Source organism: Pongo pygmaeus, chromosome 9 (assembly GCF_028885625.2).
Source record: "Pongo pygmaeus isolate AG05252 chromosome 9, NHGRI_mPonPyg2-v2.0_pri, whole genome shotgun sequence".
NCBI classification, from domain to species: domain Eukaryota; kingdom Metazoa; phylum Chordata; class Mammalia; order Primates; family Hominidae; genus Pongo; species Pongo pygmaeus.
In genome coordinates, this window is record NC_072382.2 from 96433545 (window position 1) to 96459487 (window position 25943).

At 36.3% G+C, this 25943-nt stretch overlaps 1 protein-coding gene across 1 annotated transcript; it reads left to right on the plus strand.

Moving 5' to 3' along the window:
- The first annotated feature begins 6 nt into the window (after nucleotides 1–6).
- On the plus strand, nucleotides 7–25943 carry KDM4D (lysine demethylase 4D). Its single transcript, XM_054437374.2, has 3 exons — nucleotides 7–456; nucleotides 2034–2128; nucleotides 23461–25943. Exon 3 carries the CDS (start codon nucleotides 23810–23812, stop codon nucleotides 25334–25336), a length of 1527 nt encoding a protein of 508 aa, XP_054293349.1. The 5' UTR covers nucleotides 7–456; nucleotides 2034–2128; nucleotides 23461–23809; the 3' UTR covers nucleotides 25337–25943.

Below are 25943 nucleotides of genomic sequence, written 5' to 3' on the forward strand. Positions count from 1 at the left end.
AAGCGATTCGGAGGCGGAAGCAACTACCAATCCGCAGTGGCCGAAGTGGAAGTCGGCGTAACGGCACTAAGGGGCGGGGCCGAAACGGCCCAGGGGGCGGGCATTTGAAATCAGTGCCTTAGAGTAGACCCTAAACCTCATTTTATACCTTCAAGAACCAATTACTTAATGTCTCTTCCGTCTTTTCCGTCCCCGACCCCCTCCCAGACTCCTTCATTCCGGTACTGCGTGGACGGAAAGCCCCGGGTAGCCGACACCACGTCCCCGGCTAGCGGGAGAGAGCGTGGAAAAGGATTACACCAAACTGTTTAAATCCAACGACTCCTGCTTCCATCCTTTCTCCTGAGCTAGAACCAACAAACCTAGAGAGTTGGGCTTCGGAAAAACTAGTGTTTTCATTTAATTGGATATGAAGAAAGAACAAATATGTACGGGGCAACCACGATCTTTACAAAGGTACCATTCCTGCAAAAATATTAACACTTCAAAGCAAAGGTTGTATTCGTAATGTTTGCTAAAATTTCTTATTTAAAAAACGTTAGTTTTAGTGGGAGGGGAGATGTCAGTATTTACGAGAGCGTTTAGAACGGTGGGCCCAACTACCAGGAGCACAAGATGTAATTATTAAGATGGCTACTTAAGTGTTAAGTTTTCATAAGACAACGAAAAGTAGAAAACCCGAAAACCAAAAACCCACCAGTCGTCTCTCCTCCCTTCCATAAAAAAAATTCTGAGAATAGAGATCTTGGTTGTTTAGCTCATCTTAGTAACTCATCACATAGACCTTGACATATAGTAGCTGCTTAATTAATATTTGTTAAACAAATGAAAATTCAACTTCCCCAACTTAGTTTAAAATGTAAGGAACTCACAAAATTGAATATTTAAATGCTTTCTTACCCCTAAATTCTTTGCAACTTTTTAATGAAGAAAGAAAAGCAGAAAAAGCCCTTTCCGTCGTAGAGTTCAAGATGAAAATCTTGATTTTTCTTACCGAAGGTATCCCTCCTCCAGTCTTAACACGTCTCACTAAAAGACGCGATCATCATGCTAGTTACTCAAACCAAAATCCCGGAGTGCCTACTTAAATTCCTTTTCTTTCACGCTTCACATACGGTTCATTTACAGGTCTTAACAATTCTACTTTTAAAACTTACCCGAAATTTTATTCTACTGCCACTACCCTTGTCTTTGCCAACACCATCTCCTACCTGGATTGTAATTGCTTCCTATTATATCTTCCTGCATCATCTTTTATCCTACAGTCAGTGTTGCATATAGCCAAGAGAGTGATCTTTTAAAATTAATAAAATGGTGTTACTATCCTGTGTACAATTTCACTGCACTTAGAATAAAAACCACATTTCTTAATGTGACCTGAGACCCCCACGGAGTCTGGCTCCTGCCTACCTTCCAGACTTCACTTCCAATCAGTCACTCGCTTACGCACTAAGCTCTAGACACAGCCAAGTGGGCATTTCTGTTTTACAAAACAGGGCAAGATTCCTTCTATTTTAGGGCCTTTGCACTAGCTTTTCTCTGTTGCCTGTGCCCCAAGATAACTGTATCACCATCCTTCATGTCTCAGGTATCACAGTGAGGTTTTCCTACCTCCACCCCTCCAACACTTGTGTTTGTACACCATCACATCACCCTGTTTCATTTTTCATACCACTAAACATTATCAGAATCTATTCTATTCATTTTTTATTTCCATGTCTCTCAGGAGACAGCATAGGAAGGTCATTAAGAGAAAAGGATCTTCAGGCTGCCCATTTTTGTTCTAAATTCCAGTTCTGCCCTTTCCTAGCTCTGTAACCTTAGGCAAGTCATTTTCCCTTTCTGTGCCCTCAGTTTCCTCATGTATAAAATGGGCGTAATTCTAGTCCCTAACTTGTAATACTACTCCAAGGATTAAGTGAATTAATACTTGTGCTTAGAACTGTCTCAGCAAATAGTACTTGCTAAATAAATGTTAGCTATTATTATTATTAATATTATTTTTATTATTATTGTCTATCTTCCTATATTAGAACATAAGTTCCAGGAAAGCAGGAACCTTGTCTCTCTTGTTCACTGGGTGTATCCTCTGCATATAGAACAGTGCCTGGCACATAATAGGTGCTGAGTAAGTATTTGTTGAATGAATGAATGAATGAATGAATGATGCACTATGAAGTAGAGGAATAACGTAACAATGGCAAAATGGTAACACAATTATAGGAGATACCCACAGTTTTTATGTTCCAACTGTTCTCATTAGCCCGGAGTGAATCACTTCGTTGATTTAACTCCCAGCCCACTAACCCAATCTTTTGGTTGCCAGTGGTGATAAATAACTACCCTATAATTTCATTAACACCAATATACAATATAGTCAATCCACAAAATTAAAAGCTTTTGACTTAAACGAAAGTGCTAATAAGAAAATGAAACTAAAGCTTTTGACTTAAATGGTTTGAAAGTATTAAGAAAAAGAAACTTAAGTTTACTAAAATTTTGAAATTCATCCGATCAGTTAACCTAGCTAGCAAAAATTATATAACCTCCCAAGAATTCTTACGTTAAACCTGTTACCACAAAATCTAGTTTGGCCCTTAATTCTGCCTGCCAGTCCTCTTATGCTCTCCTAATTGTTTATTTTACCCCTCTGCAATAATATAATTTCCCACATTCCCCTTTCTTCAAGTCTACATGCCTCTTTCACCTCCTTTTCCCTCTGCATTCTCTTTCCTGGCAGTAGATTTTCTCAGTTCTCTGAGAAAACAGAAGCTCTTAAACAAGGACTTCTCATCTCCTCTTTTCCGCAGATCTGTCGAGCTGCCTTTGGCTATTCCTGTATCCTCAGATTCCCACGTATTACTGGAGACGAGGTGACCCACACTCTCCCTTGTGCTCTGGGTCCTAATTCCTCCAGGTTTCTTAGTGACTGGCATTTTGCTATATATTTTCTCTTTCTTATGATCTATGAGGCCATCCTTTTCAGATCATTTTTATCAGCTTTTGGACATGGTATAGTATATCTTAACCTTAAAAAAGGCTCTTTCATTTTAATATGCCAAAGGTAGCATTTAATTAAATGTGAAAGGGATGTAGTTTGGCCCTTGATTGCAAAACGTAGTATTCTTATGGCAGGAGTAACATAGGAATTCCAGTTTAAAGCTTAAAATCAACACCTGAAAGGGAAAATAGAAACCATAAAAACCTAAGAAGAAAATTTAAGAAACTGTTTATAGAACCTAGAATTTGGAAACGACCTTTCAATCAAAGCAGAACACCTTAAGAGCTTTAAAAGAAATACTTTTAAAAATTCATCTGTCCAACAATTAATTTTATAGCAGAAGATGCCAAAAACAAGTCAATAAATGCTAGATTAGCAAATAAATTTTGTAATGCCTATAACATATAAAGGATTACTGCTACTGCTGATGGTACACATAATATAAAAATCACAAATTACCCAATTAAAAAATGGACAAAAGATATAAGCAAGCCATTCAGAAAAAGCAATTTCAAATAGGCAATAGTCAATAAACATGAAAGACACTCAACCTTCTAATGAGGAAAATCAAAGTAAACTAAAAATGGATTATCACATTACAGCATCAGATTGGCAACAATTAAAAAAATTAATAACATAGTTGGATGGGATTGAGAGAAAAGAGGATCCAGTCAGACAGCGGGGGGCATTGGTCCCCCATTACCCTCACAGTAAAAGCCAAGGTGTTCACAATGGTTTCCAAAGTTTTCTATGGTCTACCCTTTCCCCTACCTCTTTGACCTCATCACTTGCTCATGCTTTTCATGGCTACCTCCTTCCTATTGCTTGGACACAACACGCAGCTGCTCCTGCTTCAGGGCCCTCACACTAGCTATTTTCTCTGCCAAGGCTGTTCTTCCCTGTCTTATTCAAGTCTTTGTTCAAATGCAGGCCAACAAACCTTGGGCATCTCTACTTAAAATTGCAACTGTTCTCCCTCTCTGTCCGCTAACATTCTGTACTCCATATCTGCGTTCCCCTGCTTTCTTCTTTTTATCTTTTAAAATTATATTATATATAATTACATGGCATTTATCATCTTCCATGACCCTATATAATTTAGTTATGTTACATTTATTGTCTCTTTCTCTACTTCTCCCATGTAGAATATAAGTTCTAAAAGGGCAGGGATCTTTGTTTTGCTCAGTAATATAGGCCAAACATTAAAACAATGCCTGGCACCAATAGCTACCCAATAAACAGTTTCCATATGAGTGAATAAAAGAAAGAATGAATGGATGAATGAAAGAATGAATTAGTTTTAAGAGGAAAAAATTGTGTTCTGTTGTAAAAAGTTATTGCCTTAATCTGTTTTATATTTTAAAGGAAAAAAAGTAACTTACATTGTATTAGTCTGAAATCCCGATTTCAAATGAAGATATGATAAGACCCAGAAATATGACTTTCTTTCGGGAGAGAATCTCTAAATGAAAAAATCATATGAGATCAGGCTTTATATGTACCATCAAAATCCTAATTAAATCAGCCCTAATCCAATCACAACTCTAATCCAACTCTCTCCATCTCTTCCAGTTGAATCACTCTCTCCAATTCTACTAAACTCTCATTTACCAAGTTATTGGCCCACAAAATGTGAACATTTTGCTTAAAAATGTTTCTTTGTGGCTTTTAAATAGGAATACGGAAAAAAACAATGCCCACATGTCAGAAATTACATTTTAAAATAAAATAACATAAATAATGAAATCTACTTCAAATTTTTAACCTGAAAATGACACATTTCTAATATAAAAACTAGTGCTTTCTTTGATGTTTTGACAAGTGAGAATATAAAAATAAAGTGTCTAGCCCTCTACCAACAAAATCTTGATTTTAAATGAAGACATTCTAGGGCTTAGAGAGATTATTTCCTGGAGACAGCCTCCAAATGAAATACCATTTGCTGATGGTCCAGGCTGGGTTACTGGATAATATCATAAGTTACTCACCTCTCATCTAATCTAATCACATAAGTACCTCACCAGCTGACCAGTGTACTACTGCAAAGACAATTAAAATCAAACATATTAAAAATAGTTAAAACTAAAAAACTAAAATGTAGAAAATAAAGAAATAGAAAAAGACATGCCAGGCAAATTCTAATTTAAAAACCTTGATGTAGCAATGTTAGTTAGCAAAAGTATTCTTAGGTTGAATAACATTAATAGGGACAAAGAAGTGCATGTATTACGTTACAAAGAAAAATCCACTAGGAAAATTACTGTCAGGGACACATATGCAACTAATGACATAACTTGAGAAAATATGAAGCAAAAGTAAGAAAAAGTGACAAATCTAAAATCATGGTGGGAATTTTTTTAAGATAAATTTCTCTCAGACTAGCAGATCAAGCAAACAACAACATTGATCTACTCTATAAGTTAAATGTGTATACAAATATATGTGCATTATATATGTATGGTTATTGTATTTCTATGTGCACGTAAAAAGTTCACTGTAATCAGAGCAGAATATATATTCTTTTCAATAAACATTGAATATTTACAAAAAGTAATCAAGTATAAAGCCCCCCCAAAATTTCAACAAATGCCAATGTATGCATTTCCTATTTTATTTATTTATTTATTTTTTTGAGACAGAGTCTCACTCTGTCACCAAGGCTGGAGTGCAGTGGCACAATCTCAGCTCACTGCAACCTCCTTCTCTCAGGCTCAATGGATTCTCCTGCCTCAGCCTCCCGGGTAGCTAGGATTACAGGTGCGTGCCGCCATGCCTGGCTAATTTTTGTATTTTTAGTAGAGACGGAGTTTCACCATGTTGGCCAGGCTGGCCTTGAACTCCTGACCTCAAGTGACCCACCTGCCTTGGCCTTCCAAAGTGCTGGGATTACAGGTGTGAGCCACCGCACCTGACCCAATGTGTGCATTTCTAAATGATAATAGTCTTGCCAATTTTTTAATTTTATATAAACGTTCAAAATGTTTATGTAAATGAATATGTATTCCTTTGTGTTTTTGCTTTATTCCTCCCACTTAATGTGTGCTATCTGTAGCTCTGATATACTATTTAGAGTTTCATTGTATAAAAATACACACCATAACTTGTTAATTCTAGTAATTATCTTTTCATTGTAGTGATAATTGCAAATGATGCCACAATGAACATTTTTGTAAATGTGCAAAGGTGCATGTGTGTGCATTTTTCATATATATATTTCATCAACAGGATAAGAGTTCTTGTTCTATAATCTCACCACACTTGATTGTCCGGCTTTTCAATTTTAGCTCATTTGGTGGGTATATAGTGATATATCATTGAGGTCTCAGTTTGCATTTCCCCGATTATTAATTCACATGTTAATTGTCCATTTGGATTTCTTCTTCTATGAGGTATCTGTTTAAATCTTTCTATTGAATCATCTTTTCTTTATGGATTTCTATGATTTCTTAAATTTAGGCATAGTTCTCTGTCACTTATTTGTGCTGCATATACAATTTGCCACTTCTCTGCTTCTCTTTTTGGTGTATTTTGATATACAACAGTCTTTAATTTTAGAGTGGTTCAGATTATCATTCTTTTCCTTTTTGCTTAATGCATGGTATTTCTTGATTACGAATGTCCCTACTTGGGAAGTCATAATGATATTCTCAGGTATTATCTTCTAAAGGTTTCACAGCTGCACATGAAATTCATTTTTGTGTGTGGCATGCTGGAGAAGGGGCTTTGAAATCCGATGGAGCAGATATTCTTACCTTGTTCCACTTTTATAAGAGTGGCTTTGCTATTCTTGGCCCTTTGGACTTTACTATAAAATTCAGGAGCCAATTGTCGAGTTCCACAAAAATACTTTTGGAATTTTAATTGTGATAACATTTAATTTACAGATTAAGAAAACATTCTTAAAAATGTAATGACATTTTTACAATACTAAGTCTTCAAATCTATTAACAGGTTATATTTTTCCATTTGTTTAGGATGTCTTTAGTTTATATTAATATGCTTCTCTAAGTACATTCATATTGTTGTCTTCATAGAAATTTTGCAAATTTTTGTTAGCATTAGTCTTGTTACTTAATGCTTAATGCTATTATAAATGGCGTCTTCCTTAAATTTTAGTTGTCTTATTGTTGCTCGTGTGTAGAAATATCATTGATTTTTATATGTAGCTATTTTAAATTCAGAGAACTTGCTAAGCTCTCTTATTAATTCAAAGGGTCTATTCAGAGATCTTTCGGATTTTGTCACATGTACAATCATGTCATCTGCCAATAGTGACAGCTTTGTTTCTTCCTTTTCTGTTTTCCTTCTTTTTTCCTTGCCTTCTTATGTTGGTTAGGACTTCCAAGATAATGTTGAATAAAAATGCTGATAGCAAGCATCCTTGTCTTTTTCCTGATCTGCAAGGGAAAACTTATAACTTTCATTATTAAGTATGATTTGGCTGAAGGTTTTGGATAGATGCACTTTATTAAGATTTTTGCCTACTATTTTTAATTTGCTGAAAGAATGATGAATTGATGGATTTTATCAAATACTTTCTCTGCATCTAATGAGATTCTCTTTAATTTGTTAATATGTGCTATTACACTATTATTTTTTAAAGTTTCATCCTTTCATTACTGGAATAAACCCATCTAGGTCATGATGTATATATTGCTGGAATCAATTTTCTCAGATTTTAGTTAGGATTTTTTCATCTATGTTCATAAGCAAGATTGACCTATTTTCTTTTCTCATAGTATCCTTGTTGGGGATTTGTACCATAAAATGAATTGGGAAGTATTCTTTCTTTTCCTATTCTCTGAGAAAATTTATCTAAGATTGGAATATCTTTCTTGAATGTTGACTAAAATTTCTTGGTGTAGCCATCTGGGCCTAGAGTATATTTTCTGGGAAGAGTTTTACCTACTGCTTCAGTGTCCTTGAGGGTTATGGATATATTTATTGTTCTGTTTATTCTTTTGTCAGTATCACTGTTATATTTTTCTAAAAATGTATTTACTTCATTGAAATGTTAAACTGTATTGGCATAAAGTTGTTCATACTTCTTTGTTGTCTCTTTTATGTCTGCAGCATCTGTAGTGATGAATTCTTTATCTTTGTTGATATTGGTTATTTGTGCCTTCTATTTTTGTTCTTCCTCGTTTTCACCAGTCTTTTAAATTTTATTAGACTTTTTTAAAAAAGCCCAACTTTTGGTTTTGTTCATCATATTTTATATTGGCTTTTTATTTCATCAGTTTCTGGTCTTTTATTATTTCTCTTCTTTTTCTTTCTTTGCTGTTACTTTTTTCTGACTTCCTCAGATGGATGCTTAGCTCATTTAGTTTTTTTAACCTTTTTCCTTTTCTTAAATATTTATTTAAATTTATAAATTTCCCTTTTAATGCTATTTATCTGCATCCTACAAGATTTGAAATGTAGTATTTTCATCTAGTTCAGAGTATTTTCTAATTTCCATTTTTTATTTTCTCATTAAAAATTTATTTAGAAATATACTTTTTATTTTATAAATTTGGGAATTTTTTAGTTATCTTTTTGATATTACTAACTTCATTGTTGATGGTCAAATAACATATTCTGACTGTTCTCAACCGTTTGACCTTTGTTAAAGCTTGTTTTATGGCCACAGTTATGGTTAATTTTGTAAATTTTTTATAGAACTTGGAAAAATATATATTCTGCAGCTTGGCAGAACTGAGTTTTATATGTCTATTGCTTTTTAACTGCTTGATCAGTAGGGTCCGGGTTTATGCCTGTCATCCTTGGGTCTCTGTTATTCTCAAAAGTGTCTCAGCTTAGATGGTAAATGATAGGATATAATTAATGTCAAAGTTCAGAGCCACTCTTATTAAAATCTTAGATGAGTATAGAATTTCTGCCAACTCAGTCAACATTCATCATTTTGCTAGAGATCATATGTAGTTACTTAAGACTTCCCTATTTCTAAAAAAAAAGAGTAAGAGACATGACTATTAAAAAAAGAAGAGATAATTTTTATGATTTTTTTTCCTAGAAAATATTATCTACATGGAAAATTCTAGAATTAATGGCCAAGCTAATAGTACTAATAGGAAATAAGAGGTACAAGGTTTGAAAAGGGATGTAAGATCAATAAATAATAAAACGTAATAGAAAAAAATTTCCATGTGTAGTACACTCAAGAAATTATAAAGTTCCTAAGGTTTTATCTAAGAAAACAGATTCATTATCTTTTTGATGCAAATCTGAAGCTTCATTGATGTACATGCAACAAGATCTGAATAAATGTATAAATATACCAGTTAATTGGTGGGAATGATCAATGCAGGAGCTATGAAAATACACCTCTAATTTTCCTTCAATTTCAATGCATTCCCAATTTAAATTAACAGTATTTGACAGAACCTGACAGATTTATTCTAAAATGAATACTGAAGTTTTACTCTATAAATATACGCAAGATAATTTTGAAAAAAGTTGAATAAGTACATGGAGACTTGCCTTACCAATTATCCTAAGTATAAAGCTTTAGTAATTAAAACAATCTAACATTGGCATAGAAATGTACAAATAAATAAATGGACCAGATGAAGAGTTTAGAAAGACATCTATCCTTACATTGTAACTTAGCATATGTGAGAAAAGGATTTAACTGAATGGGGAAAATGGTGGCAAACAACTGGATTTCTTAAAAAAAAAAAAAAAAAAGTTCTCTTTCTTACAATAACAACACAGTATTCTAAATGGGCAAAACAAATAAAAGTGAAAAGCAAAGAAAACAATGACAAGAAAATATGATCTTTTTGACCCCAAAGAATACATGGATTACTTAAATAGTACACAAAGGCACAAAGCATAATGGAAAAGATCAATAAATTTGACTACATTTAATTTTTTCAAATATCAAAAAAATAATAAACAGTAAATGGAGGTGGTGTGCTAAGTTATTTGCAACAATACAATAGACATAAAATTATCCCAGACATTTAAAGAACTTTTAAAAATCACTAGAAAAAGAAAGCAATCTAACTGAAAAAATGGGCAAAAAGTATAACTGGTAATTCAGAAAACTGAAACTCACAAAAGAAATAAATCAGTGAAAAAGTACTTGACTTCACCAGTAAACAAGTCACACAATAATAATAACAACAACAACAGCTACAATAATAAAATAAAAGGAGATAAGTCATTTTACCAAATTGCCAACAACTGAAAAGTTGACATTATCAAATGCACCTGGAGGTGTGGAGAAACAGAAACTCCTATTAGTACATAGGTTAATTAGGATAGCCACTAGGTAGAGCAATTTGACATTGCCTAGTAAAATAAAAATGTTGTTTCTTTATCATTTAGAAATGATAATTCAAAGTATCTACCCTAGATAAATTGTCACATATAAGAAAGAGAACACACACAGCACTGAAAGTAATAGGAAACACTGGAAGTAATGTAAATACCCACCAATAGGAAAGTGCATTAATAAAATATATTTTTATAACAGACCATATATAGTGTATGTATGTATGTGTGTGTATGTATATATACATATGTGTATCTATGCATATGTGCGTGTATGTATATATGAATATATCTTGAAACTGTTAATATTGAATTTAAAAATTGCAGAAAATGAGGCCAGGCACGGTGGCTCATGCCTGTAATCCCAGCACTTTGGGAGTCTGAAGCTGGCAGATTGCTTGAGCTCAGGAGTTTGAGACCAGCCTGGGCAACATGGCAAATCCCTGTCTCTGCAAAAAATAGAAAAATTAACTGGGCATGGTAGCCTGTGCCTATGGTCCAAACTACTTAAGAGGTTGAGGTGGGAGGATGGCTTGAGCCTTGGAGAGGGAGGTTGCAGTGAGCCAAGACTGCACCACTGCACTCCACCCCGGGCAACAGAGCCAGTCCCTTTCTCATAATAAATGAATAAAAATAAAAATTGTAGAAAATGAGCATATTTAGCCTAAAATTATTTATATAAAATAAAAATAGCCGGCCAGGCATGGTGGCTCACACCTCTCATCCCAGCACTTTGGGAAGCCGAGGTGGGCAGATCACCTGAGGTCAGGAGTTCGAGACCACCCTGACCAACATGGTGAAACCCCATCTCTACTAAAAAAAAAAAAAAAAAAAAAAAATTAGCCAGGCTTGGTGGCAGGCACCTGTAATCCCAGCTACTTGGAAGGCTGAGGCAGGAGAATCGCTTGAACCCGGGAGGTGGAGGTTGCAGTGATCTGAGATCGTGCCATTGCACTCCAGCCTGGGCAACACAGCAAGACTCTGTCTCAAAAAAAAAAATAGCTGATACACAAAACAGTATTACTGATGGATACCCAACACATATACACACGAAAAGATACCCAAACATGGACAGTGTAGCCTATTCATGACTGTAGTTGCTTATAGGCAGGGGGAGAGAGAACAGGATTTAAGATTCAGATCAGAGAAGGAATCCCATTTCATCTGAAATATTTATTTATTTCTACTTAAAAATACTTGTAGCAGGAGCAAGATTTTTAAGGGCTATCTGTTTTTACTGCTTTATTCAGCATTACACTGCCAGGGTAATTAGGCACGAAAAAGAAGACATTCAGACTGAAAAGGAAGAACTAAAACTATCTTTATTGACAGATTGCATGATCTTATATATGGAAAGTCCTAGCTTGCTAAAAACCACTAAAACTAAAAACGAAGTCCAGGAAGGTTGCAGGATACAAGATCAGTATACGTAAATTGATTTCTGTGCATTAGTAGTGAACAATGTGAAAACGAAATTTAGAAAACAGTTCCATTCACAATAGTGTCAAAAAGATTAAAATGCTTAGGAATAAATTTAACAAAAGAAGTGCAAGACATATACTGGGAACTAGAAAATACTGTTAAGCTAATTGGAAAGACATTCCATGTCAATGGATCAGAAAACTTAATATTATTAAGATGGTAATGCTCTACAAATTGATCTCCAGATTGATGCAATCCTACCATCATTCCTACTGGCTTTTTTCCCCCAGAAATTAAAAATCGGTCCTAAAATTCATATAGAAATATAAAGGAACCAGTATAGCCAAAACAATCTTGAAAAAAAAGAAAAGAATTTGGAGGGCTCACACTTTTCTATTTCAGACCTTACTACAGAGCTCTAATAGACATTGCTAATTGCTATAAGGATAAACATGGTTCAATGGAATAGAATTGAAAGTCCAAAATAAACCCTTAGGTTTATGGTTAACTGATTTTCAACAAAAGTTTCAAGACAGTCAATGGAGAAAGAATAACAAATGGTGCTGGAACAACTCGATATCCACATACAAAAGAATGAACTTGGATTCCTACCTCACAGCATATACAAAAATTAAGATTGATTGTGAGCCTGAATGTGAGCTAAAACTATAAAACACCTAGAAGAAAACAGGAAAAATCTTTGTGACATTGAGCTGGGCAATAACTTCTTAGACACAAAACCAAAAGCACAAGCAATAACAAAAATTGATAAGATGGGCTTTATCAAAATTCAATACTTGTGCACTTTGAAAGACATAGTCAAGAAAGTGAAAAGAACACCTACAGACCTGAAGACCACATTTTCAAATCATATATCCAGTAAAGGACTTGTAACCAGAACACATAATGAACTCTTGCAACACAGTAATAAGAAAACAAAGAATAAGCAAAGGATTTGAATAGAAATTCCTCCAAATATATATATGAATGGCCAATAAGCTTATGGAAAGATGTGCAATATCATGAGTCATTAAGGAAAGGCAAATGAAAACCACAATGAGGCCAGCCTTGGTGGCTCACACCTGTAATCCCAACACTTTGGAAGGCCAAGGTGAGAGGATTGCTTGAGCCCAGGAGTTCAAGACCAGCCTGGGCAACATAGTGAGACGCTGTCTCTACAAAAAATTAAAAAAAAAATTAGCCAGGCATGATGATGTGCACCTGTTAGTTCTAGCTACTTGGGAGGCTGAGGCAGGGGGATTACGTGAGCATGGGAGGTCGAGGCTGCGGTGAGCTGTGATCATGCCACTGCACTCCAACCTGGGCAACAGAGTGAGACCCTGTCTTAAAAAACAAAAAATTAAAAACCACAAAAATTACAACTTTTTGCCTGCTAGAATTGCTGTAATGAAAAAGACAATAACAAGTATTGAGGTGGATGTTGAGAAATTAGAACTCTCATATACTGCTGGTTATAAATGTTACATTTACTTTGAAAAACTGTGTAGCAATTTCTTAAAATGTTAAACGTGGAGTTATCACATGGCTCAGCAATTATACTCCTACGTATCTACCCAAGATAAATAAAAACACGTTCACACATAAACTTGTACATGAATGTTCATAACAGTATTATTCATAATAGTCCCAAAATGAAAACAACCCAATTGTCCATCAAATGATGAATGGATAAGTAAAATTCAGTATATCCATACCATAGATTATGATTTGGTCATAAGAAACAAAATACTGATACATACTACAACATGGTTGAACCTCAAAAACGTGGAGTAAAAGAAGCTGGACACAAAATATTACATATTTTATTATTCCATTTATATTAAATGTCCAGAGTGGGCAAATCTATAGAGATAGAAGGTAGATTAGTGGTTGCCTGGAGTTGGGGGTGGAAATGAGCTGTGACTGCAGATGGAACAAGGTTTGATTTTGAAGTGATAAAAGTATTCTAAAATTAGGTTTTGGTGATGGTCACACAGCATTGTAAATATACGAAAAATCATTGAAGTGTACACTTAAAATTGATGAATTTTGTGTTGTGTAAATTATATCTCAATAAAGTTGTTTAAAAACTACTTGAAGCAAATTTGATAAAATATTAAGGTTTCAGTTCTGGCTGGTTGGAATGCAGATTTTTGTTTCTCAAAACAAAAACTCGGACACCACAAATTTGGGCCCCAATATCAAGGGAGATAAATATATAAATGTAGAGTCTTTTCATTATAGTATTATCTTCAACTACTGACAGGTGCCCCCATCTTCAAAGGAAATGAATAGGTTCCTGTGGGAGCACTCTCAGTGATGCCTACCAGTCATACGTATCAAACGCAACTCTTTAGTGCCTGACTCAAATACAAGCCAAGAATAACTAGAAATACGAGGACAACGTTTAACATGAAAGAAACAAAGACATTGTGGAAGGGCAAACTCAGAGGAAACAGACACAATGTAGAGAGCAAATAAAACTTAAAAATTCTTATGATACTTAGAGAAGAGAAAATCTGCAGCCATGGAAAATTTCAGAAATATATAATGAAAGGAATATTCAGAGAACAAAAAAAATTCCTGGAAATTAAAAATAATTGCCAGAAGGTTTGGAAAATAGTAAAAAAAGAAAAAGCATTAGGAAATGGAGAGTAAAGAAAATTAGAGGATCAATCAAGAGGTTGCTGTCTAATGGTATTTGCTGTCTAATGGTATTTCCAGAGAAGGAGAAAACTGAAAATATAGAAAGGAATGCCAAAGGAATAATGTAAGGCAATTTCACAGCAAGGAACAACATGAGTTTCTATATTGAAAATTCTAGCACAATAATTAACAAAGAAGACTTACCAATTATATCTTAATGAAATCTCAGAAAACAAGGAACAGAAGAATACCCTAATACTGTTTAGAGAGTAAAGGCAGATTACAAAAAGGAACAGAAAACAGGTTTTGGATTTTTGGAAGGTAGAATTCAGCAGAACAATGTCTTGAAAATCCTGAAAGAAAAGCATGAGGATAGAACAAAGACATTTTCAGACTCAGACATGCATACTTTGGGAGAGAGTTGTGATATTTGTGGCCATCCAATAACTTTAAAATTCCCTTTTTATTTTTCGGTAAACCTCCAACTTTATGACCTCTGCCTCACCAAGGTCAAAGCCGGAACTCAATTATCCAGCACCTATTGCAGTGAAGACATAGAGATATGACCTAGACTCTTCCAATCAGACATTCCCATGGAGGACTATAATGTAAATAAATATGAGGAAGTAGATTTCATGAAGGATCTGTTCCTGGAGAAGGGTAGTGAGAGACAGTGACCTTTCAGAGGCGGCAGTAGCTTAGACTCTAATTGGAAATGTCCCTTGCCCAGAGTCTTTGGTGCCTTTGACCAGAGGATGTATAGGAATACCTAACTATTGTTTGTTGGGTAATCTGGATATTGTTCCTGGATACACAGGCTCCAATCCCTAGTCTCTGGTCCTGCTGAAGATTCTGTGAGCTACTTAATAATCTCTAATGAAGCTTCTAAGGATGCTCCTGGTAGATATGCTTTACCAACACAAGGGAGTAATCCAGGAAGGAGACTTGAGATGGGGGGAATCAGGATCTAACATAATAAAGAGGGAAAGGGAACCCCCAGGATTACAATGACTAGAAACCTCAAGATGCACGTCATGCAACAACCTGAAGACTAATCAGTCTAGATTTAAGTAAGCATCTGAGGGCTCCAGTAAGAATATTTCTGAGAAAAGAAATCTGATTCAGTACCAGATGTGTTTTATGCATTTAGAAGAGATTTACCTTTCTGGAAATGAATCTGGGAATGAATTAATATAAAGTGTAAAGCCAAGCAAATGAAAGAATGAGACAATTATTAACTGCAGAATAAATAAAAATTTATACATGTATATAGAGTTCACTTTAAGCCAAAGGGGATTTTTTAAAAAAGTTAAAAAAGTTATTGAGTAGTTTACAGAATCTCTGGGAGAGTCCATGTAAGTCCAAACTTACATGCTACTCAAGACATGTATTTAAAATGTATTGACAGTCCAAAGAAGCATATATTAGATAATTCCTTAAAACTCAGTGGAGTGGTGTGTCCTTGTAGATGGATTCAGCAGGAAGACTTCTGGCTCCTGCCTCTCTCTGCTGCCAGATACCACTGTTACTGCTGCAGTATCCATGCAACAGATGAAAATAAAGATGATTTGAATAAGGTTAATAATCCCATGTTCAATTTATTATATGTCACAATGAAATAATAATGCTGCACTTAAGACGCTGGATTTAAAGGCCAAGTCCCAAACTTTGGGTTTTATGTCACAACTTAATCTATGCTGTCCATGCCTGATACTTGCTGCTGTGTGCCTTTCTCCTTTATATCCACACTCCTCTAGATGTTCATAAAAAGAAGTCCACACCAAATATTGGCATTTGTAGGCACAAAAGGTACAGGAGAAGTTGCCCTTTAACCTTCTTTCTCTCTCTCTCTTCTTTCTTTCTTTTTTTTCTTTCTTTTTTTTTTTTTTTTGACAGAGTTTCACTCTTCTTGCTCAGGCTGGAGTGCAATGGCGCAATCTCAGCTCACTGCAACCTCCGCCTCCCAGGTTCAAGTGATTCTCCTGCCTCAGCCTCTCAAGTAGCTGGGATTACAGGCCACCAGCATGTCCAGCTAATTTTTGTATTTTAGGTAGAGGCAGGGTTTCACCATGTTGGCCAGACTGGTCTTGAACTCCTCACCTCAGGTGTCCCGCCTGCCTTGGCCTCCCAAAGTGCTGGGATTACAGGCATGAGCTACCACGCCCAGCCTTACCTTCCTTTTTTCATGCAGCTTATCAAGAAGGGTCTATCAAAGCTTTTAGGTCAGAGACATGCAGATATTTTGGAGAGAGAGGCAAGCACATCTCATGGAAGAGACTTATTCCCTTAAGACAAGTGCCCATTAGAGATGAAAGCTGCTTGTCAAGTAAGACACATTCTGGAGAGCTGCCACCTCAACAGCTTGTATTAAGCACCAAATAAATGTAGCACTCATGGAGTATAGAAGATAGAATTCTCACCAAGGTCTGAGGTTGGTATAGAAGGATCCCTGATGTAGGAGAGCCTCAGATTGGTCTGGAAGGCAGAGTTTATAACTTAGAAAAGAGAAGGAAGAGATAAGTGAAGCAAGGGAAGAAAAGCATAGAGTCAAGGACAATGATTAAGAGTATTTGACTGGAACTACGTTTGTATAAGAAAATTGAGAGATAAATTTGGAAAACAAGAAGCAATAAAGATGTGGTTTAAACACAATCATTTACTTTGTTCCCTTTCCAAACCTCACTAAAGTGACAGTAACAGGATTTTTGTTTTAAGAAATGAACTTACACAGACAGAAAATGGTAAAGGAAAACAGGTAGTGGCCAGTTATGGAAGTTGGAAAGCAGATGGACAAGTATAAACTGATTTATCAAACACTGGAAAGTTGAGTCCTAAATTGGCAATAAGGAAAGCCAAGAAGCAACACAGTTGTCTCTACAGAACCCAAAAGGTTTAGGATATCATGGCATTAGGTACCTCTGGGAGTGACAGTTAAAATGAGGCTAAGGAGAATTTGTTGAAAGTCTGTCTAACAAAACAGAGCCCTAGGTTCCCACCCTCTAAGCAGCTGGGTAAACTGCCTCTCTTACACCCTGGCAGAAGATTGAGCTTCATTTTTTAGAGTAGGGAAAAAGGTGGCCTCTGGAGTGGGAATTTCCAGATACTTTTGAGAGTATGGTTGTCATACGGAAAATAAGTTCATAAAGTGAACTATACAAGTAGGGTACTTTTAGAAATGTGTAGCCTCTTTTGCTGTTTGGGAGGAAAGTCAAACCTGTACCCTCCAGGAGAAAGATTGAAGCATCTTTTGCATTGAATATGACCAGCTCTAGAAATACCAGTGTTAGGCGTTCACCTAGGAAACAGCCCAGTTAGAATATCATGCGGGGAAGCATAATCACTAAAACAGTTCATGTACCCTGAGCTTCTAATCTACCTTTTTTGTACTGTACTTTTATATATAAGGCAATTACTAAAAGGCTACCAGACATTTGAGGAGAGCCTTAAATATGAAAGAGACCAAAGCAAAAAAAAAGAAAGAAAGATAAAATGGACAAAAGGCAATTTCAAAGAAACAGACCATGCAGGGAGAAAAACAAAACAGAATTTCAAAAACCATTGAAACTTTAGTATTTCTAGAGAGATAAAAGAAGAAATGCTCCCATGAAGCAAGAATAAGACAATAAGAAAGAAAGAAAAGGAATGTACATACATGCAGGAACTCTCAGGTAACAGAAATGATCACTGGAAATTAAAAATTTGATTGGGGAAATGAAAAAGACAAAGGAAGTTTAGAGATAAAGATGAAGAAATTTTTTAGAAGATAAAATGTAGTGATAAAGGAATAGAAAATTTGGGGGAGGGGAAAACAAAAAGGTACAAATTAGAGGTCTAATCCATGAGAGGTCCAATATCCAAATAAGAGGAGTTAATATATAGACAAAAAGGAGTAGAGGAAATCAAAGAAATAACTAAAAAAATAAAAATAAAAATCCTAAAATTAAAGAACTTCATTTTTGAGATGGATAAAATTTAAGAATACGGGTTCAAAAAAAGCTTCTATAAACGTTGATAGGGAGACAAACAACCTAAAATAAACAACACACATAATGAACATGTCATCTGTAAAGAACCAAGAATCATATTCATATCCTCCTCATACTCATGCTCACACCAATACCCACACAATAATTTCAAAAGTTAATAACCCCCCTCTCCGAAATACAGAATTAAAGGTATAATTAAAATCAGAATTAAAGGTACAATTAGCATATACAAAGGAAAAAACTATAGGATAATATTCATCTCCATCTAGATGAAGAAGTGTTATAACTTTCTAAACATGAAAAGCATGAAAAATATTACAAAGGAAAATAAAACATTGTATGTCGAAAACATTCTTGTTAAATAAATTTAAAGAAATACAAGTTAAATGACAAACTGGCAAAAAACTATTAACATATCTAACAAAAGGGTTTGATATGTAAAATATTCATGTAATTAATATGTAAAATGTTTATATAAGTAGGTAAGAAAACACCCTGGGACCCTATTAGAAAAAAACAGGCAAAGGATATGAACCAATACATAAGATGAAATCCAAAAGACTAATATTTATGAAAAAAATCAAAATCAACCTTAGTGGTAGTCCAAGAAATGTAAATTAAAACTTGATCTAACTTTTTAACTTACCAAAATTAGTAAAATATATATTTTTTCAAAGTAAAGTTGGTCAGTGTTCAGGATGTAAAATATGTTTTTTCTTTAAAGTTTTGGCAACATGTATTAAAGATCTTAAAATATTTAAATTCTATAATGTAATTTCATTTATAAGTATCTAATCTAAGAAATTTCATTCATTCAACCAATATTTTACAGGATGTACTGTTTTAGATCCTGAAATATGGACTACATATTTAAGTAAAAGTGATTAGTAATAATCGTGGAAAAGTGAAAACAAAATAGCTGTCCAATAATACAGGAAAAGTTTAGTCACTTGTCTACATAGAGTAGAATTTTTTCAGTTATCAAATATATTATGCTTATAAATTATTTTAAATAAGTAGATTTTCTGACAGAAAAAAATTTGATTAAACATAGCATTTAGATAGATATTGACTGTCAGAAGAAACAATGGCTGATGTCTGAGGCATTTTGTCAACAATCCCCCACTTGAAGTAATAGATTTGAAATACATATGCAGCAAGAAAGACAAACAGTTTGGGCAAGGGCTGCAGTGAAAGGGACTGTTAACTTACTCAGCTTCACTTCTTAACTTCCCCAGTTTAACACCCCCCAACACACACACACAGCAAGAAGCTTAGGAGGCATTATTTCTAAAAGACCCGAAGAAAGACTTTCTAATTTCCAGAAATCCATTAATTTTAAGGGATCAAGTATTATTTTTAAATTATTCTGATAAGAAGAAAATACTTTTCTTTGGTTGTCAGAACTGTCAAGTTTTCTTAGATGACGAATTCTGCCTTACTGTGATTACTGTGGGTAAGGGTAAAATGGAAGAGTATCAAGTGACAGTGTAATTATTCTCTACTGGTAGCTATGGTTCCAGTTGAAAGAAGCAAGAAGTAGTCTCACAACAAAAGCAACCATTGAAGACTCATGGAGAGGTGACACATTTGGCTAGAACACTGAACGATCACTCCGTCATTGTACCTGGCAAATTCTAAACAGTTTTTTTTTTTTTTTTTTTTGGAGCACAGTCACACTTACAAATTGTAGTATTTTCTTTTGATATGCAACATCTGAAGACTATATGTATAAGGAGACATTGCATCATTCTTCCTAGAATCCTTAGAAATGTACAAAAGAAATAACGCAGTTTATAAAACGGATACAAAGTGCTCAACCCAAAGCTTATTTTACTTGTATATTCAAAAAGAAATATGGATTTGTGTGATTTTCATAGTCAGCATTTTGTTATTTCTTGAGGGAAAGACCCTCAGCATGATATTTAAGTTTCTGATATTTAATTATTCTTCTAAATTGTCTCACTTTTCTCTTTTCATTTCTTTAGAGCAAGTTTTCTAATAGAAAGAATGAAATATTTTATTTTATATTCCAAAAATGTAAAGAATTTATAATAAAATCATTGTAGAATAATTTTTAAGATTAAAAAGTTGGAATGAGATTGGGAGACTATCATATGATACAGGTAATCTTGTCACTTTTACATCCTCAATGCCTCGCTTGAGTAGTGACAGCTTTAAGTAGGAGAGGAAGACAAGCTGGATCCTTGGGTTCTTCTGTAAGGAAGATAAAGAGAGCACACCCTGGGGTGGCTAGATGTCCTTGGGGCCTCACGGTAGACTATCATTGGATCCTCTGACAGGCACTGACCATATGCCTGGGAAAAGGGAGGTGTGATAGTCAGTGGTGACTACGATAACACAATATTGCCCTTGGTAGAAATAAAAGACATATAAAGAAGTAACTTAGTTTCAGGAGAAAGATCATCAATTTGTATTAAACCAGTTGACTTTCAGGGGCTCACTGGGCCATCCAAGTTGGAGAAGGAAAGCAGAAGCTTAGGAGAGAGTCAGTTATTGGAGAAAGTTATGACAATAAATAACATGTTTAAAGGGAAACAGCATGGTACTAACAGAAGCCCTGAATATAAATAGGAAATTTTAAGAGAGAAAGAAAGAAAGTTAAGAGGGATAAAAATTGAACTTTGAGATGTCTGCATGTGTGTGGTAGAAGAGGAGGTAGAACCCAGAAGAAAGAAAAGAACCAGTGTTAAAAGAAGTATCAGTCCCCTAGAGGTTGCAGGAGTTTTAGGAGGAAGGGGGAGGTGTTCTGGGAACCAGTGATGTGGAGAGGTGAAGTGTAACCCCTGGAGCAGAATTTGGGAGGCAGTTGGATGATTTATGGAGAGCAATGTCAGTAGAAAGGTGGGGGCAGAACCTGGGGTTGGCTGGGGGAGAGAGAGAGGAGCCTGAGAGGAGGGAGAGAGGGAGTAAGGACAGTAGCTTAAATTAGGAAAGAGACTGATGACTGATGATTTCATAGACAGAAAAATAACTGATTATTTAATTCAACATAGTCCTGGGCCAAGTAGGAAATATTGATTTAAGGAGTTCAAATGGAGAAATTAGCCCTAGAAAGCAGTGTTTTCTCTTCTCCTGAGAGGAGGGAGAACAGTGAGAAAGATGGGGTGTAATCAATAGGAGACAGAGGGAAGTGTGTGCCAACTCATTTAATTATATAATAAAAATGTTTTGAGTGTCTACAATGTATAAGATAACCAATATTCTTGGAAAACACAATAGTGAACAAGACACAGATTATGTTCTCAATACTTTTATATGGAAGATAAGTCAAGGATAGACATAATTGTAGAGACTGAAAACACAAACTATTGAGTTAGTTATAAGTTTCTCTATACCTTGGTTTCTTCCTCCATAAAATGGGGATAATGATAGTACCAACTTCATAGATTAGCTGTGAGTTTTGAATAGGATACTATAAAGTGCTTAATAAGATGCTTGGCTAAATGAAGTGCTAAATAAAAGTGACACTGTTCACATTATATAAGGTAGAAGTGATAAGTGCCAAGAGAACTACAGGATATGAAAGAAGATGTGCTGTTTTGTTGGGACAGTAAAGGAAGATGAACGGTCAAGTTCATCTACTTGGGAAGGAGTGGAACTTAAGAACTGACAAAGAAGGGAAAGTTTGGGAGAGAGAATGTGGGAGGGGAGAAACAGTTTGAAGTTGAATAATAGCATAAAGTCAAAACTCAAGAAGATATCAAGACATCAGTAAAATAGGCACTCAGTTAAAAACTGCCCCTAGTTTAAAAATCTGTTTCGAGCATCCCCGTCTCTTTTGAGCTTCCCTTTCCTAGTGTCCTAACAGAATTATTTGACCAAATAGAGAAATCTAGCCCACGAGCCTCCCTCAAGTTCTTATTTCCTTTTTTATCCAGGATAGATTTAATGATTCATTCTCCATTCAACCCATCAACAACCTTATCCCTTTCTCATTGAGGTTTACTTGCCTGGAAAAATCCTAACCCTGATGGAACCTTACTATCTGCTTTCTTCATCTCTTCTGAATGGCCCTTCTCTATGGGGAAAATTCCTGTCATGCTAGATTGGTCCATGTAGGGCTGATACCAGTTGTGCAAGGGATAGAGGACACATACTGCAAAGTTACACAGTATGAGTTAAGGAAACACATCATCTTTATTCTTTGTTATTTCTGTACCATTCCTCTTTCTTTCCCTTAACTCTAATTTGCTGCCTTTATCATTTGAAGTATAGTTTATTTTCAGTCGTTCGTTCTTTTCCTTTTATTACAATGAAATATTCCTCTTAGTTGTCTTCAACGCTTTTCCTCCTAAACCCTATTTTTAAATGAACATACAGAAATTTGTGAAAATCATCATACCTTGATGAATTAACACAATGAGTTATTCTGATGGGTATGAAACCAGCACCCAGGTTCTGAACAGATTAACTTTACTCAAGAGATCCCCTTAAGCCCCCCTACACAACAACCCCTCTTTCCCCAAGGTAGCCACTACTCTGACTTCAAACATAGATTACTACACTTGATCTTAGCCAAAAGGCCAAGAAGCAATTCAAACATAGATTACTTTGCCTCCTTTTCATCTTTATATAAATGCAATTACGTAATAGGTATTCTTTTGAGTCTTGATAATGTTACTCAATATTGATCTTTATAAAACTCAATTTTCATGTGGCTTTTGTTTATCTTCATTGCTATATGGTATTCTGTTGTGTGAATATACTGCAGTGTACTTATTCATTCTATTGCTGATGGACATTTGGGTTGTTTACAGTGTTTGGCTACCAGAAACAATGTTGTTATGAACATTATTGGATGTGACTTTCAGCTCACAACCATAAACATTTCCTAGGCATGTGGAACAGTTGGATCACAGAACATATGTATGTTCAGTTTTAGAAGATACTGTCCAAAGTGATTATAGTGCTTCATATTCTCTGTAGTAGGGTATGAAAATTCCCACTGTTCCACATCCACACCTCCACTTGAATTATCAGTCTTATAAAATTTTAGCCTCTCTTTGTAATATTAGTATTCTATTCTGGTATTTAATTTCTGGATGCCTAATACTTTTTTCCAAATATTAATTTTTAATCTCTGTGTATTCTTTCTTTTAGATTTTGTTCTAAACACTGAGGACATACTTTGCTACATTTGGGTCATACCCCCAGGTCTGAGTAATTCAATAGAATTTAAGAAGACAGAGCCCAGCAGCAACTGAAACTAACAGAGTTGCAGGGTCAGCTAACATCAATGCCTGGGTAAAGCTGCTGCCCAGAGTGGAATCTCACTAGTGAATAAACAAGCCCAAGAAAGATTATCATCTCATCTGCAAAAAAAAAAGTATGCTGGTAGATCCTGCTACCTCATAGATACACCAACCCAATTTTTTTTTTTAAGTAGCATTTTCCTACATTGTCAACTATCTAGAACATACCTAAACACTAAGAGTTTACTGCTTATTAAATGGAAACTATGAAGTCTAAGGCCAACTGTGCCCAGAATCCAAATTGTAACGTAATGATATTTCATCCAACCAAAGAAGAGTTTAATGATTTTGATAAATATATTGCTTACATGGAATCCCAAGGTGCACACAGAGCTGGCTTGGCTAAGATAATTCCACCCAAAGAATGGAAAGCCAGAGAGACCTATGATAATATCAGTGAAATCTTAATAGCCACTCCCCTCCAGCAGGTGGCCTCTGGGCGGGCAGGGGTGTTTACTCAATACCATAAAAAAAAGAAAGCCATGACCGTGGGGGAGTATCGCCATTTGGCAAACAGTAAAAAATATAGGCCTCCACCACACCAGAATTTCGAAGATTTGGAGCGAAAATACTGGAAGAACCGCATCTATAATTCACCGATTTATGGTGCTGACATCAGTGGCTCCTTGTTTGATGAAAACACTAAACAATGGAATCTTGGGCACCTGGGAACAATTCAGGACCTGCTGGAAAAGGAATGTGGGGTTGTCATAGAAGGCGTCAATACACCCTACTTGTACTTTGGCATGTGGAAGACCACCTTTGCTTGGCACACGGAGGACATGGACCTTTACAGCATCAACTACCTGCACCTTGGGGAGCCCAAAACTTGGTATGTGGTGCCCCCAGAACATGGCCAGCGCCTGGAACGCCTGGCCAGGGAGCTCTTCCCAGGCAGTTCCCGGGGCTGTGGGGCCTTCCTGCGGCACAAGGTGGCCCTCATCTCGCCTACAGTCCTCAAGGAAAATGGGATTCCCTTCAGTCGCGTAACTCAGGAGGCTGGAGAGTTCATGGTGACCTTTCCCTATGGCTACCATGCTGGCTTCAACCATGGTTTCAACTGCGCAGAGGCCATCAATTTTGCCACTCCACGATGGATTGATTATGGCAAAATGGCCTCCCAGTGTAGCTGTGGGGAGGCAAGGGTGACCTTTTCCATGGATGCCTTCGTGCGCATCCTGCAACCTGAGCGCTATGAGCTGTGGAAGCGTGGGCAAGACCAGGCAGTTGTGGACCACATGGAGCCCAGGGTACCAGCCAGCCAAGAGCTGAGCACCCAGAAGGAGATCCAGTTACCCAGGAGAGCAGCGCTGGGCCTGAGACAACTCCCTTCCCACTGGGCCCGGCATTCCCCTTGGCCTATGGCTGCCCGCAGTGGGACACGGTGCCACACCCTTGTGTGCTCTTCACTCCCACGCCGATCTACAGTTAGTGGCACTGCTACGCAGCCCCGGGCTGCTGCTGTCCACAGCTCTAGGAAGCCCTGCTCAACTCCATCATCCACCCCTGGTCCATCTACACAGATTATCCACCCGACAAATGGCAGACGTGGTCGTGGTCGCCCTCCTCGGAAACTGAGAGCTCAGGAGCTGACCCTCCAGACTCCAGCCAAGAGGCCACTCTTGGCGGGCACAACATGCACAGCTTTGGGCCCAGAACCTGAGCCCCTACCTGAGGATGGGGCTTTGATGGACAAGCCTGTACCACTGAGCCCAGGGCTCTAGCATCCTGTCAAGGCTTCTGGGTGCAGCTGGGCCCCTGTGCCCTAAGTCCATGGGCTGTCTTTATATCCCACTGCCCTGCTGTGTGACAGTTTGATGAAACTGGTTACATTTCCGTCCCAAAACTTTGGTTGAGTTTGCAGGACTCTGGTCATGCATGAAAGAGCCCCCCAGTGATGCCCTTGGATGCTGCCAAGTCCATGGTAGTTTTCAATTTTGCCATACTTTTGTTCTTCTTACCGTACCCTGGAATGTCTTTGGATATTGCTAAAATCTATTTCTGCAGCTGAGGTTTTATCCACTGGACACATTTGTATCTGAGAACTAGGTCTTGTTGAGGTTAGCGTAACCTGGTATATGCAACTACCATCCTCTGGGCCAACTGTGGAAGCTGCTGCACTTGTGAAGAATCCTGAGCTTTGATTCCTCTTCAGTCTACCCATTTCTCTCTTCCCCTCCCTCACCCCCTTTTTCTTATAAAACTAGGTTCTTTTTACAGATAAGGTCAGTAGAGTTCCAGAATAAAAGATATGACTTTTCTGAGTTATTTATGTACTTAAAATATGTTGTCACCAGTATTTGTTCCCAAATATATTAAAGGTAACCAAAA